This window comes from Hyperoodon ampullatus (assembly GCF_949752795.1).
Source record: "Hyperoodon ampullatus genome assembly, chromosome: 8".
Classification (NCBI taxonomy): Eukaryota; Metazoa; Chordata; class Mammalia; order Artiodactyla; family Ziphiidae; genus Hyperoodon; species Hyperoodon ampullatus.
Genome location: NC_136921.1, coordinates 92,788,653 through 92,809,162, shown reverse-complemented (window position 1 = coordinate 92,809,162; position 20,510 = coordinate 92,788,653). Strand labels below are relative to the sequence as shown.

Below are 20,510 nucleotides of genomic sequence, written 5' to 3'. Positions count from 1 at the left end.
TGAGTAAAACAAACAAACAAAAAAGGCTACAGCACTCTTAAATATGGTACAACCTTGAGGTTTGTTTCCAAGTTTCAAAAACTAAGAGCAAGCCAGCTAGTTTTTACTTCAGGAATGCAGTGTCTGATGCAGAGAAAAGAACATGAGTTTTGCAGTCACACAGACAAGCATACCAACCCCCATGCTACTATTTACCATGTGCCTTGGGCAGATCATGAACCTTTCTCAGCCTCCATGCTTTCCATCTGTAAAATGGGGGTGTTAATGTCTAGCTTGGAAAACACTGCAAGTCACTGAGTTGGAACCCAGTGTATGGACAGTGCTGCCTACATGCTGGCACACAGCAGGCATTCCATAAATGGTAGCTAACAGCTCAGTTATAAATGCTGTAAGAATAAGTGTTCAGGAATATCGTGCATTCTTATTTCCACAGAAAGATGTGTTCAAACACCCTGCAGGTGTACCACACCTGAGTACCCGTTTGAAAGCAAAGAATCCATACCTGACATGGCCATTATGTTACTTGGTCAATCTAGCAACCATAGTCAGCACCACATCATGACCAGAGCATTGGAATTTACAGAGAAAGCTGACAAAGTGAGTAGAGACAGATGCCCTAGATACCTGCCAGTGGGAAAGCAACAGCAGCGGATGGCAATGCACATTCTGCATCCCTCTGAATGTCTACAGCAAAAGTGGTGCACGGACTTGCCTGCTGCCTTCTTAATAATGTCCTTCAAGGAATTACTTTTATTATTTTTGGAATAGCATAAAATGTTAAAATCACCAAAGCCAGAAGGCCATGACTGAAGAAGTAGTAATTCTACTACTTTCTCTATAGTAACAGTTATCTTACTCTCACTGAAAGATAGCAGAATTGCATTAATAATAAATCTCGGGCTTCCCTGGGGGTGCAGTGGTTGAGAGTCCGCCTGCCGATGCAGGGGAAACGGGTTCGTGCCCCGGTCCGGGAAGATGCCACATGCCGCGGAGCGGCTGGGCCCGTGAGCCATGGCCACTGAGCCTGCGCGTCTGGAGCCTGTGCTCCGCAACGGGAGAGGCCACAACAGTGAGAGGCCCACATACTGCAAAATAATAATAATAATAATAATAATAATAATAATAATAATAATAATAATAAATCTCCATATAAGCACCACTAAAATGAATGAAAGTAGAAAATTTTAGAAATAGTGGCTGGGAAAATTCCACACAGCACACCTGGGAAACCCTGAAGGGAGAACCAGCAGTCATCAAATTCTCCACTCTTCCTGCATCTGCAGAGAAACACAAAACTCGTTAAGAACCAACAACTATGACCCCACAGTGAAGCGGTCTGTTGCTGGAAACCCTGTATTGTAAGAAACACAGTCAGGACCCATCAAGTGGTCCATTTATAGCCAAGAGTAGTTCAGCAATCCTGACTATGAAGTGGTAAAAGGCATATGAATAAACAGCTCTTTAATTCCCATGGTTGCCTTTCAGCAACACTAGAACCAGAACTTACCTGTGGGCTTGCTCCTTACCTGTTGTACTCACAAACATGCAACAAAGCTACTGAAAACCCCAACAAATATGATCATACTTCATTACAGCGATTACAACTGAATGGCAAATAAAAGGGACAAACACTAAAAGTCACTTCAAGAGCAAAGGCTCTGGAACGTGTAAAGTTAATAGAAAAGGCAGGAGAACAGTTCTGTATGACTTGAAAAGGACACTAAAGTCAAGTTAATTTGTAATTCTCTACAAGGCTATTAAAATGACCCAGAACAGACAAAGGTTTTCAGTGTGATAATCATTCCCATGATTTTGCTAATAATGCAAGCAAAAAAAAAATCACATATAACACTTATGTATGTATATTTGAAGCAGAGTTGGTTTGCTTTGATTACACTTGTAAACTCAGAGCAGATATATCTATGACTTGCCTATATGTACCCATAAATATTTGCTGAATGAAAGAATGAACAAATATTTGCTATCAGATACATAGTGTCTAAGTTCCCACTTTCTGGATAACATGTTTAAATTACTATGAGATAAATATAGATAGTTAAGAGGGCAAAGGGTGGCCCCCGTTCTACCTCAGCACCTCAAAAATGGTTTTAAAAATTTGTTCTAAGTTTCCCATCTGGCATATCCTTCAAATTCATTTAATTTTAAATCTTATGCTTATGGAATTAAGGCTTACAATTTTATTATTAAAATAATGGCACTTAAACTGTACTTACTATATCCAAATACTGTTTTAGAGCTACATACATATGCACATTAACTCATAAAATATGACCTTTAAAAATATACATTTTTGACTACAGAAGCAATACATATCCACTGCAGAGATTTGAGGGGAGTGGACAGAAAAGAAAAAAAGAAATTAAAACCACCCACCACCAGCAATAAACTCTTCCAATATCTTGGTATATTTGCTTTCAGCTTTTTTAATGCATATATACTCTCAATTCTTAAAAACAAAATTGGAATTACACTATATTTTCAATTTAATAGCTGGGTGTTTTTCATTTAATAATATATAATTTTCCCACAGCTTTAAATATTCTTCTAAAGCATTTTTTTTTTTTTTTTTTTTTGTGGTACGCGGGCCTCTCACTGTTGTGGCCTCTCCCGTCGCGGAGCACAGGCTCCAGACACACAGGTCCAGCGGCCATGGCTCACGGACCCAGCCGCTCCATGGCATGTGGGATCCTCCCGGACCAGGCACGAACCCGTGTCCCCTGCATCGTCATGCGTACTCTCAACCACTGTGCCACCAGGAAAGCCCTCTTCTAAAGCATTTTTAACAGCTATGCAATATTCCACTGTACGGCTATGAGATAGGTTATTATAGGTTATTAAATTAACTTCTTGTTGAATACTAGGTTTTTTCTAATTTTTTAATACCATAAACATACTTTAACAAACATCTCTGCACAGAAATCTTTACATGTATCTTTGGTTGTTTCCTTAGAAGCTGAGTTACCAGGTCCTATGGTATGACTTTTTAAAAGACTTTAGATACACACTGCAAAGTTTCCCTCCAGAAAAGTGGAATTAATTAACATGCCTAGCAGTAGTGTGTGAGAGTGTCCATTTCCCTGAAACCTCACCAACACTGGCTATTGCCATTATTACAAAATCTGCCCTTAATTAGGATTTGAGGTCAAGAAGTCTGGCACTTTAAAGTATACAACATGCATGGGGCTTTCCTTTACTTTTACTTTTGTGGCAGTATTTTAATTACAGCCCAGGAGAGTTTCCGTGGATGCTAGTCAGAGGGATATTAAAATTTTCTATTTGTCCAAGTCGAAAAACAAACAAAGCAGTTTTGTAAACTTATGGTCCTTTGGGATGATGTTTTTATAGTCCTAATGAAACACCTGGAAATGTACTCTGTAAGAGCAATGATGTCCAAACCTGGGTGAATAACAGTCTCCTGCGGAAGCTTCTATAAACAACAGATTCCCAGACCTCGTCAACGACCTACGAATGAGACCCTCTGATGTTCACAACCTTGCTGCTATAAACATGCTGACCCAAACCAGCCAGCTCAAGGTAATAAGATAACTTCTTAAGTGAGAAACTAAGGCAGGCCAAGAGAGCCAAAGTGTTCTGGCAAACATACCAGGGCAAGCAGCGAACAGATTCTTTCTCAGATAATGCTGAGTTCTAAATCACTTGTGGGTAATGAGCGTCTGAGTGCCAGGTGGCAAATTTCCTTCCAGTGGTCTCAACTGCAGCACATTTGACATGGACTGAACACATACTGTAAACACCAAGCAGAAGTGGCAGCGATATCCAAATGGTGGGGAGAGCAAGAAATCTGTGGGGCTGCTCATTTGGTTTCATGGAAAAGGCTAATTGCAGTTTTCAGTAAACAAATAAATGATCAGAACTTCTCATTCCAAAAGCAATACATGTAGTGAAATACAGAAAATGTAAAATTCAGGAATGCACAAGGAACATAAAATTCACCTTTGATACCAGTACTTCACAATAATTATTAACATTTTCGTCTATGTACCTTCTGGTCTATTGTTTCCCAGGCCAATGAGGATGTGAAAAATCACTGTTATTGCTGAGTGAAGAAAAAAATGAGGAGGAAATGCATAACTCAAAAATAACTGACAAATGCTGCCTTACGAAGTTCACTTAGACAAGTACAGAAGGCCTTTCCTCCCCTAGACATTCCAGCTTGTCAAGCCCTACCACAGAGCAAATAGTGAAGTGGTCAAGAAAAGGGGTCCAGAATCAGGCTTCCAGGGAGCAAACCCTGTCTTAGCTGTTCATTAGCTGTGGCCAAGATATTTCACCACTTTATGCCAGAGTTTAGTTTTCTGAAAAAGTTGATGGTAGTTCAACCTTCCACAGTGAGAACTCATGAGATGTCAGCTGTTGCTGGTGTTGCTCTATTATTCATGAACTTTTCCTAATATTTAGACTTTTCAGAGCACCCAATTTACAAAATGTACCTAAGTCACAAAAGTTGGTCATAGTGTGAGTTTCTGCAAGTGGATGTTATTTTCCTATCGACACTGGTCCTAAGTCCTAAAAGTTAGGTTCCTTGGGATGAGTGGAATCCCCAAAAGCCTAAATTGGAAGCAAGTCAGGAATTTAAACATACGTAGCACCGAGGGCTTTATTTACCAGCATCACTATGGTGAGGACACTGCAGATTTTCATGTTAGGTTAGTATTTCTCTCTGAACTGAGAGCTGGGTCCCAGAGTCATCCGACAAATCCCTGGATCCACTGAATTCTACGATTTTTCTATTTAGATACTGGCAGATTTCAAATTATATTCCTCTTCACTGATAAGACTGAGGATGATTTAAATTGGAGGTTAGGTATAAATCAAGAATGCTTGAATTCTTCTCTCTGGAAATGAGAAAATTTTTGTTTGAGGATCATTATATTTTTCACAACCCAAAGATGGAAATAGGTTTCATATTCAGAAAATAAAGATACTGTATTTCAAAGCAGTGATTTGGTTATTTCATTTAGCAAAGCTATTTGAAGAAGATGCTTCAGAGGTTCAATTGGAAGAAAAATATTTCAAGTCAGTTCACATATATACTGGGGATATTTTTATACCTGTTTGTCTGTTTGTCTAAGAAGAAAACTTGTTATGAAAACCCTGTACATAAAGTATAGTCACTGATGAGGAACATTTTTATTTTCTGGTTTTCTAGATACCTTCTTCACTAATACTGAACATTGCAAAAATAGCAGATGCTGCTGATATCAGAACTGGGTGGTTATATGGTGGTAAACCAGCCCATGGTTACATAAGTCTCACTGAATCACTGCTTGGGACAGCCTTCACATGTTACCAGCCTTCACATGTTACCAGTCAGGACATTAACTGAATGAGCCACGGTTGGTTTTGTTAACTATTGTTGATTATGTATAGGAAACATTTTTAGATACCCATGTAATTGATATCTTCTATTAGTTGGAATGATTGACCATAATACTGAATATATATTTTATTAACAACTGGCAAGAAGATTAACTACCAGCTTCTTATGACTGATTAATAATATCATTTTTTCCTTAAAAAGTTCTTTATTTTATGATCTCTGAGCTCCTGTAAACTTTAAATCATTATAAGGAATAGCTGGTATTTTTTTTTCTTTGATTTTTCATTAAACAAAAAGATTGAGGGATTCCCTGGTGACGCAGTGGTTGAGAGTCTGCCTGCCGGTGCAGGGGACACGGGTTCGTGTCCCAGTCCGGGAAGATCCCACATGCCATGGAGTGGCTGGGCCCGTGAGCCCTGGCCGCTGAGCCTGCGCGTCCGGAGCCTGTGCTCCGCAACAGAGGAGGCCGCAACAGTGAGAGGCCCGCGTACCGCAAAAAAAAAAAAAAAAAAGATTGAGTCACTTGAGCATTTACAATGTCTAACCCGGTAGAGCTATAACAATTCACTCTAGTAATAGACACTATCACCTGGTAATTATGTGTTCCAAATCCCAAGTTCTTAGAGGAATAGTATCTGATTTTCTGAAATGACTTGATAGTGACACAAATAAAAATCATCACTGGTTCTAAGCAGGGGCCTTACTTTAAAAAATGTAGATCCTTGGCTGATCCCAAACTACTGAAACTGTCTCTACAGGGTGGCCCCAGTCTTGTATATTGTAAAAAATTCTCTAAAATATGTAATCATAAGGGTAATTATCAAAACAAACAAACAAAATCCAGTCAGCCAGCCATAAACTTAGCCAATTACATAACATTATTGTTAAGTAAGTACTATGAGAGAATGGAAACAACTCTTGTTTTGAAATAGAGTTATCTCCCACCCCACCAATATTTTTAACATCTGTGCAGAATGCTCCCAATGCTTTGCTTCTGTTTGATATCACTGCCTTCATAAGCCTCAAGCCATTTATTCTACCATACAATCACTGTGAGCAGCAAGCAGGAGGGTCTGTGCTCTCCTGGTACCTTCTGCCACCTCTGGACCATCCCTCTTCTACTCTCAAAATCCACTGTTCTTGAGAGACTCAGAATTCCCAACTATACTACTTTCTCTCCTACTAATCATCTCCCAACTGCATGATTATTCCTTCACAGCTACCAAGGCCTCTGGAACCTGGTCCACAATCTTCCTCTCCATGCCAACTCCTCATTCATTTGTTCATTCAAATATATTCTGAGCCATATCATATGCCAGGAACTGTAGGAGGTGCTAGGGATACATTATTAACAAAATAAAACCCTTGTTTCCAGGGAGTTTACACTGCAGTGATACGGAATAGAGGAAGAGGATACAAATAAAAACAGATAAATATGTAACATGTCAGGTGGTGGTTAATGCTCTGAAGACAAATAAAAGCAGGTTAAGTGTACAGTGAGTGATGTGGATACACAGGGGAGAGCAGGAGAAGGCTACCCAAAAAGGGTACATTTGGAGAATGATTCAAATGTGTGAGCACACATGGGGACACTTGGAAGAAAAGTGAGCTGGTCTGAGGGGGGCAAAGATGCAAAGGCCCTGAGGTGGCACCCTGCTTGGCACATCGAAGGAAAATGCTGGGGAGAACTAAGTGAAGTGGAACGTGGTAGGAGACGGGACCAGAGAGCTATATGCAGATCCAGATTATGAATGACACTGTAGACAATGGTCAGCAATTCAAATATTTCAGGAGAGATGGGAAACCACTGGAGACCTTGGAGCAGGTGAGAGGCTTGATCTGACTTAGGTTTTTTGTATTTTGTTTTTTTTTTTTTGTGGTACGCGGGCCTCTGTGTGGCTTCTCCCGCTGCAGAGCACAGGCTCCGGATGCGCAGGCTCAGCGGCCATGGCTCACGGGCCCAGCCGCTCCACGGCATGTGGGATCTTCCCGGACCAGGGCACGAACCCGTGTCCCCTGCATCGGCAGGCGGACTCTCAACCACTGCACCACCAGGGAAGCCCTGACTTAGGTTTTAAAGGGATCACTCTAACTACTTTGTAAAAACTGACCTGTATGTTGGTCAAAGGTAGAAGCACAGAGAGCAGTTAGAAGACTATGGCCATAGTTTGGGTGAGAAATAAGGTGGCTCAGACCAGGGTGGAAGGGGAGGAGGAGGGAAGCAGAGGTCAGATTCCAGGGACATCCTGAAGGCAGAACCAACAGGATTTGCTGAGGGTCTGGAAGTGGGGTGTGAGGAAAAGAGAGGAGTTGAGGATGGCTCCTGGTAAGGTTTCTGGCCTTACCAAATGAAAGGACAGAGTTGCTGTTTACTGAGATAAGGGGGACTGGGAAGGAGTAGATTTGAGAGTGAAATTAAGAGTTCAGTTTTGGACATGTTAAAGTTTTGTTGTTGTTGTTGTTGCTGCTGTTTGTTTGTTTTTATTTTTGGCCATGCTGGGTCTTCATTGCTGTGCACGGGCTTTCTCTAGTGGCAGTGAGCGGGGGGCTACTCTTCAGTGCGGTGCACGGGCTTCTCATTGCGGTGGCTTCTCTTGTTGTGGAGCATGGGCTCTAGACGCGTGTGCTCTAGTTGCAGCACGCAGGCTCCGTAGTTGCGGCATGCAGGCCCTAGAGTGTGCGGGCTTCAGTAGTTGTGGTGCACGGGCTTAGTTGCTCTGCGGCATGTCGGATCTTCCTGGACCAGGGATTGAACCCATGTCCCCTGCAATGGCAGGCGGATTCTTAACCTCTGCGCCACCAGGGAAGTCCGGACATGTTAAGTTTAAGATGCCTTCTTAATATCCAAGTGGAGATCACCCCCGGTCACTTAAATATTATTGTGTCTGACTTCCTGACACCCCGGATCAGGGTTTGTCAATTCAAATGCTTTCAAGGGCCAGGCAGGAAGCATGAAGTATTGAAATACAATAAGGAGAAGTAGAGACTGTGGCTGATGAGAAAGTAAATGCCCTATCTAAAGGGGAAGCTGCTCCTGAGCCCAGTCTAGTTGCCATTTGGAATCTGGGCCCTGTGTTCCTTTACCTTCCCATTTTGAAATAGAAAGAAGAATCGGGATTTTCAACAACCAAACCTTAGGGAAATAAAAAAGTTCCATGATCTATCAAATTCAAGTAATGCTCAGTTAAATCAAGTTCTGACTGCAGGATTTATCGGTGTCCTTAATTTATTAATTTAAAAAATTGCAAAAAAAGATTGTGTTCAGCATTTCTCCAATTTACTTGACAGCAGACCCTCTATTCATGCAGCATGTCAAGGGACAAGCGTTCCTTGGCACATACTTCGGGAAATGCTGGTTTATGCAAAAGTCCTAGATGTCTAATCAACCTATTTCCTCTTTGAAAATTGTAGGGAGTATATACCTTGCAGTTTAAGAGTCACAGTTGATCACACACACACACACACACACACACACAGCCAATTTTGTTATATATTCTAACATCTAATACCAGACTTGAATAAAGTGTGAACGGAGCAATTACTAAAGTCTTCCAACTTGTTAAATACTAAGTGGGGCCTTGACCCTCTCCTTGGTGAAAAAACAGTGAAATCACAGGGGCACTGAATCACTTCATTTCCCATCTCCTCTCCCTCCTTCACCTGCTGGGCTACATAATTTAGTGACAGGACGGGCTGCCAATTCCTACTATGCACTTGACAGATGTTCTTTGTTTCACTTATCTATGAGGAAGGAAGAAGGGAGAGGACAAATAAACCCGGGATGTAAAATCTGTAATAAAAAGACAAGACTAATATTGTTGCAGGTCTTTAAAAATATCCTCTAGGATACATTAAAATATTTGAGGGGCAAGGCTTGTCTCTGAAGAATTAGAGCATGTAGTCTGTTTAAAGGAGCTCACAATACAGTTGAGGAGATCAGTACATAAAAAGATAATGAATGTCAAATATTGTCAAGAAGTTCTATAAAGTTTAGAGAAGGGAAAGTTCAACGTGGGTTTGAGCGGCCAGTGAGAGTGTCACATGAGCTGGTCTTTGAAGCATAGGGAGGTATCAGGCTGAGAGGAGGGTGGTGGGAATTCCGTGCAGGAAAGACAAGGGCAGAGATGGAGATAAGGCAGGTTTGGGAACCATAAGCAGACAAGACTGTACAGGTTGGGAGGAAAATGGGACACTGAGGCTGGATCCGATCATGGTGGTCTCTGGATACTAAGTAAAGAAATCTGGCCTTAATCATGTAGGTAACTGAAAGTCTTTGAAGGATTTTGAGCATGAATCTGCCAGATTCAGGAAATTCGATCTCAGGAGGCCATAAGGAGCCAGTGAGGCAAGAGCACTCTGCAGGATCCCAGGCTGAGGTGACGAGAGTCTGGTCTGGGGAGCCGACAGTGGGACTAGAAAGAAATTATGATATTATGAAGGAGGAAATAATCAATAGGACTTGTTAACCTACTGAATGTGGGAGTGGCAAAGAAGAAAGGAATGGCTTTGACCCTGGGTCCATGAGAGAATGATTACCCTCATAGCAAACTGGTTTATACATACTGATTTTTTTTTTTAATTTTATTTATTTATGGCTGTGTTGGGTCTTCGTTTCTGTGCGAGGGCTTTCTCTAGTTGCAGCAAGTGGGGACCACTCTTCATCACGGTGCGCGGGCCTCTCACTATCGCGGCCTCTCTTGTTGCGGAGCACAGGCTCCAGACACGCAGGCTCGGTAATTGTGGCTCACGGGCCCAGTTGCTCCGCGGCATGTGGGATCTTCCCAGACCAGGGCTCGAACTCATGTCCCCTGCATTGGCAGGCAGATTCTCAACCACTGCGCCACCAGGGAAGCCCTATACATACTGATTTAAGGTGACAACGAGGAGAGATGCCCAATCAAGTAATCAGTGATCTAGGACTAGAACTTGGGAAGGACAGGCAAGAAAGGTGCAGTAAGTTACCACTGTATGGTATGCGCTGTGTGCTAGATCCTTTACCAATATGATCAACTTAGGAGAGAAAGAGGGATGGACTTTGCAATTTGGCACCATCTACACAGATATCAGTCAAATCAGGAGAATTGTAACATTCAATGAAGACTACTTCATCACTTTCCCTATGTCCCTTCACTATGAAAACAGCCATCACACAAAAATAGATGCATTAAAATACACTACATCATATTACATCCCAAGATCACTTAGAATTTCTGATTTCCGTAAGTTAATACTGGATTTTAAGAAGTGATGAGACAGGGAGAGAAAAGAACTGTAATTGTTCTTTATTCTTCTCTCCCTTGAGGGGTTTAACAGACACAAAAGAGGAGACAGGAAGGAACCAGAGGAGAAAGTATTTGGGAGAGTTTCCACCTGCTGAGATAAACAAGAATGAAAGTAAACTCTCTCCTTAAAGAATAATAACCATTTGAACAGTGTCTCTTACTTTTCCAGAATTCATTATCAATTTGCAGACGTGCTCCTTTATTCCCATCATAAAACTTTCCATCCACAAGCCAGCCAGGAGTCACACATTCCACCTTTACACGTCCTCTGGCAGACCAGGATCTCAGTTCCTCCCTGTTGTTTAGCACGCTCACCCCAGAGCTCAGGTGCAACAGCAGCTCAACAGTGCATGACAGATGTTTCTGCAGCAGTCAGCAGTCTTTTCCATTTGCCATAATTCTCCAGGGTGAACGGGGTCCATCCCTTCCTTCCCTCAGCAGCCAGAAAGGCCATGCTGCTTAAAATGTCTCTCAATTTAAATGCCCAGGGCAAGGGAAAAATGAAGAAGCCATAATGAGAAAGGACAGAGAGGCAAGTTGAAGGGTAAAGTCAAACTGCAAACTTAGAAAGCATCTCAGCATGCAGTAGGAATTTAACATAAATGTGTTTTCATTCATGGTACTCTTAATTTTTTTAAACTCTAAAAATGTAATGCAATAAACATTATAGCTGTGTGTAATCACAGATATAGTTAATGGTGTAACTGCTTCTAATGAACAGAATGTAGATATCCTCTTTGATTTCTATAACAAAAACACCAATGTCAAAAATTCCCGAGGAGAGCAAAATCTGCTCTAGAATCTGTGAAAGATATACACACAAGGAAACCCTGATTCTTACAGATTCCCTTAAAATCTCTGCTAGAAATAGGAGAGGGAGTTCTGACAGGGTTTGTAGACTGAGGGTTCCTTAAGAAACACCCCCAGAAATGCATTCCCACCATCTAAAAGAATGAATTCTCATGTGGAACTGGCTGTCTCAAGACCCAAGTCTGTACTATGGAATATCAGATAACTGATGTGTGTACTTCTAGAAACTAGGCAATATACTTTCAACATATAAAATGGGGGGAAAGAGAGGGGGACCTTCAAGATGGTGAAGGAGTAAAATGTGGAGATCACCTTCCTCCCCACAAGTACATCAAAAATACATCTACATGTGGAACAACTCCTACAGAACACCTACTGAACGCTGGCAGAAGACCTCAGACTTCCCAAAAGGCAAGAAACTCCCCACGTACCTGGGTAGGGCAAAAGAAAAAAGAAAACACAGAGACAAAAGAATAGGGATGGGACCTGCACCTCTGGGAGGGAGCTGTGAAGGAGAAAAAGTTTCTGCATGCTAGGAAGCCCCTTCACTGGTGGAGACCAGGGGTAGGTTGGGGGAAGCTTCGGAGCCATGGAGGAGAGTGCAGTAACGGGTGCAGAGGGCAAAGTGGAGAGATTCCCGCACAGAGGATCGGTGCCGACCAGCACTCACCAGCCCGAGAGGCTAGTTTGCTCACCCGCCGGGACAGGTGGGGGCTGGGAGCTGAGGCTCGGGCTTCGGAGGTTGGATCCCAGGGAGGGGACTGGGGTTGGCTGCGTGAACACAGCCTGAAGGGGGCTAGTGCACCACAGCTAGCCAGGAGGGAGTCCGGGAAAAAGTCTGGACCTGCCTAAGAGACAAAAGGCCATTGTTTCAGGGTGCACAAGGAGAGGGGATTCCCTCCCTGTCTGCCCACAGAAGGCAGAGTGCCGCCTACACGAGCTCCAGAGATGGGCGCAAGCTACGGTTATCAGCTCGGACATCAGAGACGGGCATGAAACACTAATGCTGCTGCTACAGCCACCAAGAAGCCTGTGTACAAGCACAGGTCACTCTCCACACCTCCCCTCCAGGGAGCCTGTGTAGCCCACCACTGCCAGGGTCCTGTGATCCGGGACAACTTCCCCAGTAGAATATGTGGCACACCTCAGGCTGCTGCAACATCATGCTGGCCTCTGCCGCCGCAGGCTTGCCCCGCATTCTGTACCCCTCCCTTCCACTGGCCTAAGTGAGCCAGAGCCCCTAATCAACTGCTCCTTTAACCCCGTCCTGTCTGAGTGGGAACAGATGCCCTCAGGCGACCTACACGCAGAGGCGGGGCCAAATCCAAAGCTGAACCCCAGGAGCTCTGCGAACAAAGCAGAGAAAGGGAAATCTCTCCCAGCAGCCTCAGGAGCAGCAGATTAAATCTCCACAGTCAACTTGATGTACTTACATTTGTGGAACATCTGAACAGAGCACAAATCATCCCAAAATTGAGGCGGTGGACTTTGGGAGCAACTGTAGACTTGGGGTTTGCTATCTGTGACTGACTTTTTTCTTACTTTTACGTTTATCTTAGTATAGTTTTTAGCACTTGTTATCATTAGTGGATTTGTTTATTGGTTTGGTTGCTCTCTTCTTTTTTTTAATTCTTTTTCAATTTTTTTCTTTTAATAATTTTATTTTTTTATTTTTTATTTATTTTTCTTTTTTTTCTCCCTTTTCTTCTAAGCTGTGTGGCTGACAGGGTGTTGATGCTCCGGTCTGGTGTCAAGCCTGAGCCTCTGAGGTGGGAAAGCCGAGTTCAGAACATTGGACCAACAGAGACCTCCCGGCCCCACATAATGTCAATCCGCGAGAGCTCTCCCACAGATCTCTGTCTCAGCGCTAAGACCCAGCTCCACCCAACGGCCAGCAAGCTCCAGTAATGGACGTCCCATGCCAAACAACTAGCAAGATAGGAATACAACCCCACCCATTAGCAGAGAGCCTGCCTAAAATCATACTAAGTTCACAGACACCCCAAAACACACCACCGGACGTGGCCCCACACACCATAAAGACAAGATCCAGCCCCACCCACCAGAACACAGGCACCAGTCCCCTCCACTAGGAAGCCTACACAAGCCACTGAACCAACCTCACCCAGTGGGGGTAGACACCAAAAACAACGGGAACTATGAACGTGCAGGCTGCGAAAAGGAGACCCCAAACCCAGTAAGTTAAACAAAATGAGAAGACAGAGAAATATGCAGCAGATGAAGGAGCAAGGTAAAAACCCACCAGACCAAACAGATGAAGAGGAAATAGGCAGTCTACCTGAAAAAGAATTCAGAGTAATGATAGTAAAGATGATCCAAAATCTTGGAACCAGAATGGAGAAAATACGAGAACCGTTTAACAAGGAACTAGAAGAACTAAAGAGCAAACAAACTATGATGAACAACACAATAAATGAAATTAATAATTCTCTACAAGGAACCAATAGCAGAATAACTGAGGCAGAAGAACGGATAAGTGACCTGGAAGATGAAAGAGTGGAAATAACTACCGCAGAGCAGAATAAAGAAAAATGAATGAAAAGAATTGGGACAGTCTCAGAGAACTCTGGGACAACATTAAATGTACCAACATTCGAATTACAGGGGTCCCAGAAGAAGAGGAGAAAAGGAAAGGGACCGAGAAAATACTGGAAGAGATTATAGTTGAAAACTTCCCTAATATGGGAAAGGAAAGAGTCAATCAAGTCCAGGAAGTGCACAGAGTCCCATACAGGATAAATCCAACGAGAAACATGCCAAGACACATACTAATCAAACTATCAAAAGTTAAATACAAAGACAAAATATTAAAAGCAGCAAAGGAAAAGCAACAAATAACATAGAAGGGAATCCCCATAAGGTTAACAGCTGATCTTTCAGCAGAAACTCTGCAAGCCAGAAGGGAGTGGCAGAGCATATTGAAAGTGATGAAAGGGCAAAACCTACAACCAAGAATACTCTACCCAGCAAGGATCTCATTCAGATTCCATGGAGAAATTAAAAGCTTTACAGACAAGCAAAAACTAAGAGAATTCAGCACCACCAAACCAGCTTTACAACAAATGATAAAGGAACTTCTCTAGGCAGGAAACTCAAGAGAAGGAAAAGACCTACGAAAACAAACGCAAAACAATTCAGAAAATGGTAACATATCAGTAATTACCTTAAATGTAAATGGATTAAATGCTCCAACCAAAAGACACAGACTGGCTGAATGGATACAAAAACAAGACCCAGACATAAGCTGTCTACAAGAGACCCAATTCAGACCTAGGGACATATACAGACTGAAAGTGAGGGGATGGAAAAAGATATTCCATGCAAATGGAAATCAAAAGAAAACTGGAGTAGCAATTCTCATATCAGACAAAATAGACTTTAAAGACTATTACAAGAGACAAAGAAGGACACTACATAATGATCAAGGGATCGATCCAAGAAGAAGATATAACAATTGTAAATATTTATGCACCCAACATAGGAGCACCTCAATACATAAGGCAAATGCTACAGCCATAAAAGGGGAAATCGACAGTAACACAATAATAGTAGGGGACTTTAACACCCCACTTTCACCAAGGGACAGATCATCCAAAATGAAAATAAGGAAACACAAGCTTTAAATGACACATTAAACAAGATGGACTTAATTGATATTTATAGGACATTCCATCCAAAAACAACAGAAAACATTTTCTTCTCAAGTGCTTATGGAACATTCTCCAGGATAGATCATATCCTGGGTCACAAATCAAGCCTTGGTAAATTTAAGAAAACTGAAATCATATCAAGCATCTTTTCTGATCACATGCTATGAAACTAGATATCAATTACAGGAAAAAAACTGTAAAAAATGCAAAGACATGGAAGCTAAACAATACACTACTAAATAATCAAGAGATCACTGAAGAAATCCAAGAGGAAATCAAAAAATACCTACAAACAAATGACAATGAAAACACAACGGCCCAAAACCTATGGGCTGCAGCAAAAGCAATTCTAAGAGGGAAGTTTATAGCAATAAAATCCTACCTCAAGAAACATCTCAAATAAACAACCTAACCTTACACCTAAAGCAATTAGAGAAAGAAGAAGAAAAAAAACCCAGAGTTAGCAGAAGGAAAGAAATCATAAAGATCAGATCAGAAATAAATGAAAAAGAAATGAAGGAAACAATAGCAAAGATCAATAAAAGTAAAAGCTGGTTCTTTGAGAAGATAACCAAATTGATAAACCATTAGTCAGACTCATCAAGAAAATGAGGGAGAGGACTCAAATCAATAAAATTAGAAATGAAAAAGGAGAAGTTACAACTGACACTGCAGAAAAACAAAGTATCATGAGATTACTACAAGCAACTATATGCCAATAAAAAGGACAACCTGGAAGAAATGGACAAATTCTTAGAAAATCACAACCTTTCGACACTGAACCAGGAAGAAATAGCAAATATAAACAGCCCAATCACAAGCACTGAAATTGAAACTGTGATTTAAAATCTTCCGAACAAACAAAAGTCCAGGACCAGATAGCTTCAGAGGCGAATTCTATCAAACATTTAGAGAACAGATGACACCTATCCTTCTCAAACTCTTCCAAAGTATAGCAGAGGGAGGAACACTCCCAAACTCATTCTACGAGGCCACCGTCATGCCGATACCAAAACCAGACAAAGATGTCACAAAGAAAGAAAACTACAGGTTACTATCACTGATGAACACAGATGCAAAAATCCTCAACAAAATAGCAGCAAACAGAATCCAACAGCACATTAAAAGGATCATACACCATGATCAAGTGGGGTTTATCCCAGGAATGCAAGGATACGCAAATCAATCAATGTGATACACCATATTAACAAACTGAAGGATAAAAACCATACGATAATCTCAACAGACGCAGAAAAAGCTTTTGACAAAATTCAACACCCATTTATGATAAAAACTCTCCAGAAAGTAGGCATAGAGGGAACCTAAGTCAACATAATAAATGCCCTATATGACAAACCCACAGCCAACATCGTTTTCAATGGTGAAAATCTGAAACCATTTTCTCTAAGATCAGGCACAAGACAAGGTTGCCCACTCTCACCTCTATTATTCAACATATTTTTGGAAGTTTTAGCCACTGCAATCAGAGAAGAAAAAGAAATAAAAGGAATACAAATCAGAAAAGAAGAAGTAAAACTGTCATTGTTTGCAGATGACATGATACTATACACAAAAAATCCTAAAGATACCAGCAGAAAACTACTAGAGCTAATCAATGAATCTGGTAAAGTAGAAGGATACAACTTTAATGCACAGAAATCTCTTGCATTCCTATATACTAATGGTGAAAAATCTGAAAGAGAAATTAAGGAAACAATCCCATTTACCACTGCAACAAAAAGAATAAAATACCTAGGAATAAACCTGCCTAAGGAGACAAAAGACCTGTATGCAGAAAACTATAAGACACTCATTAAAGAAATTAAAGATGATACAAACTGATGGAGAGATATACCATGTTCTTAGATTAGAAGAATCAACATTGTGAAAATGACTATACTATCCAAAGCAATCTACAGATTCAATGCAATCCCCGTGAAACTACCAATGGCATTTTTCACAGAATTAGAACAAAAAATTTCACAATTTGCATGGAAACACAGAAGACCCCGAATAGCCAAAGCATCTTGAGAAAGAAAAACAGAGCTGGAGGAATCAGGCTTCCTGACTTCCAACTCTACTACAAAGCTACAGTAATCAAGACAGTATGGTATGGGCACAAAAACAGAAATATAGATCAATGGAACAGGAGAGAAATCCCAGAGATAAACCCATGCACATATGGTCACTTTTTGTTTGATAAAGGAGGCAAGAATATACAATGGAGAAAAGACAGCCTCTTCAATAAGTGGTGCTGTGAAAACTGGACAGCTACATCAAAAAGAATGAAATTAGAACACTCCCTAACACCATACACACAAATAAACTCAAAATGGATTAAAGACCTAAATGTAAGGCCAGGCACTATAAAACTCTTAGAGGAAAACATAGGCAGAACACTCTATGACTTAAATCGCAGCAAGATCCTTTTTGACCCACCTCCTAGAGAAATGGAAATAAAAACAAAAATAAAGAAATGGGACCTAATGAAACTTAAAAGCTTAGCACAGCAAAGGAAACCATAAACAAGACAAAAAGACAACCCTTAGAATGGGAGAAAATATTTGCAAACGAAGCAACTGACAAAGGATTAACCTGTAAAATATAAAAGCAACTCATGCAGCTCAATATCAAAAAAAGAAACAAGGGCTTCCCTGGTGGCGCAGTGATTGAGAGTCCGCCTGCCGAGGCAGGGGACGCGGGTTCGTGCCCCGGTCCGGGAGGATCCCACATGCCGCAGAGTGGCTGGGCCCGTGAGCCATGGCCGCTGAGCCTGCGCGTCCGGAGCCTGTGCTCTGCAACAGGAGAGGCCACAACAGTGAGAGGCCCGCGTACAGCAAAAAAAACCCCAAAAAACAAATAAACAAACCAATCCAAAAATGGGCAGAAGACCTAAATAGACATTTCTCCACAGAAGATATACAGATTGCCAACAAACACATGAAAGGATGCTCAAAATTACTAATCATTAGGGAAATGCAAATCAAAAGTACAAGGTATCACCTCACACTGGTCAGAATAGCCATCATCAAAAAATCTACAAACAGTAAATGCTGGAGAGGGTGTGGAGAAAAGGGAACCCTCTTGCACTGTTGGTGGGAATGTAAATTGATACAGCCACTATGGAGAACAATATAGAGGTTCTTTAAAAAACTAAAAATAGAACTACCATATGACCCAGCAATCCCACTACTGGGCATATACCCTGAGATAACAATAATTCAAAAAGAGACATGTACCACAATGTTCACTGCAGCACTATTTACAATAGCCAGGACATGGAAGCAACATAAGTGTCCATCGACAGATGAATGGATAAAGAAGATGTGACACACATATACAATGGAATATTACTCAGCTATAAAAAGAAACGAAATTGAGTTATTTGTAGTGAGGTGGATGGACCTAGAGTCTATCATACAGAGTGAAGTAAGTCAGAAAGAGAGAAACAAATACTGGATGCTAACACATATATGGAATCCAAAAAAAAAAAAACTGGTTCTGACGAACCTAGGGGCAGGACAGGAATAAAGATGCAGATGTAGAGAATGGACTTGAGGACATGGCGGGGGGAAGGGTAAGGTAAGCTGGGATGAAGTGAGGGAGTAGCATGCACATACATACACTACCAATTGTAAAATAGATAGCTAGTGGGAAGCAGCTGCATAGCACAGGGAGATCAGCTCGGTGCTTTGTGACCACCTAGAGGGGTGGGATAGGGAGGGTGGGAGGGAGATGCAAGAGGGAGGGGATGTGGGGATATATGTATACATATAACTGACTCACTTTGTTGTACAGCAGAAACTAACACACCACTGTAAAGCAATTATACTCCAATAAAGATGTTAAAAAATAAATAAATAAAATAAAATAAAATGGGGGGAAAAAACTCTTCAAGAATGTTCAGTAATTGAATATCCCCCAAAAGGAAAGTTTTCATAAGAAGTTAACCTCTGCTTATTGTGCATTTCCAGTTACACAAGAAATTCTTCTCAATATTATAATGGCAAATGATAATATTCAGACAAGTGCTGGGCAAAACAATCACCTGTTTTGACAATGAAGAGAATTCATATGCCTAATCCCCATATAACCCTGTCTGTAGAATAGGCACTGAAGTAGTAATAAAGTAACTGTGTAAACAAAAATAATTTAAAGAATGGGCTCAATGGGATAATTAAGCACCAATAATTTATTTTGTCTATTGATTTTAATTCCCTTAATTCCCTGATTCTACAATTTTATTTGTAACCTGATTCCTGAATCTGCCTGTTACCAGATTCCATGAAACTCCAAACAGAAGTTAGGGCTTGGCAGACCAGTGAGAGACTTGGAGGAAGAAGACTGTTCAGATCCCTTTCCACCTCCAGGAATGAGGAGGGAAGAACAGAACATTCATGTTCCAGAAGCTGCCTCTTGCCTCCAGGTACAGATGTGAGGAGAACACTGCAGGGCTTCACTTAGCTACCCTTCCTGTAGTTTGTACTCTGAAAAAGGATTCTAAATCACAGAAAAGCAAGAGCAGGATCTTCACGACATCATCACGTAGATCTACAGAAAACAGTGAGTTTTCCTGTGGAATAAAAATCTTCACAGCAAAAATTTCAGACTTAATTAGCAATCCCATCATACCCTAATGGTACTATAGTTGCATAACATAACAAAATGCACTTTACACTGTTATCTTACCTGCCTACTGTCCCTTTGAGAGGATGCCGAAGAGGAGGCACTTCTATGGGTGGGGGTGGATGTTCTATGAGCAGGGGATATGCCCTTCTCATCTGAACTCATAGCTGCAGTTTGAATCTAGTTGTATGCACTGAAGACCATCCCAATCGTGTCTCAAATTCACAGACAAAGAAGCAGATGATTTTTCAGCTTTAGTCCATTTCATGAATCAGGTTTGACTAGAAAAGATGAGGCAAATATTGAGGGTGTCCAAAACACCTAAAAGCAAAATGAACAAACAAAAAAACCTCATGTGAATGATTTAAAAATCATTAAATTAAAAATCATTTTTTCTAGGCAACAGTACTAAAAGGTGAGAGGAAGAACTCTGACACATTACAAAATACTATTTCTTCTTCTAGATTTTAAGGTAGAGGATAAAAGCATTAGTATGTAGCAAAAGTTTGTCAACATGGAAAACAGGAAGAAACCACACATTAAAGTGATATTCTTCCCTTGTATTGTTGTTATTTTAAAGCAGATTACAATGTTATGTTCTGGACCCTCATGCCAAAGTATATCAGTTTCTTCCCTTGAAATTTAATTTCCCCTGCTCAGTGGATTATAATAAGAGCTCCATCCATGTCTGTCATCAGCTTAGTTCAGTCATGTCATGCATGTGATGGTTAAATCTGACAAAAAGCAGTCAATGACAAA

At 41.2% G+C, this 20,510-nt stretch overlaps 1 protein-coding gene across 7 annotated transcripts in view; it reads right to left on the bottom strand.

The window, feature by feature from the left end:
- The window catches only part of OSBPL6 (oxysterol binding protein like 6), a gene marked incomplete at its 5' end in the record, with an annotated part of 90,618 nt that extends 70,687 nt beyond the window's left edge, over positions 1 to 19,931 (bottom strand). For 6 of the 7 annotated variants that reach the window (XM_079710149.1, XM_079710150.1, XM_079710151.1 and 3 more), the window contains one exon: positions 19,815 to 19,916. In XM_079710149.1, the coding sequence (XP_079566275.1) occupies positions 19,815 to 19,916 (102 nt within the window). Of the gene's footprint in view, positions 1 to 19,814 lie in introns of all 7 variants that reach the window. The other variant, XM_079710148.1, reaches the window with a different exon arrangement.
- Between the last annotated feature and the right edge of the window lie 579 nt (positions 19,932 to 20,510).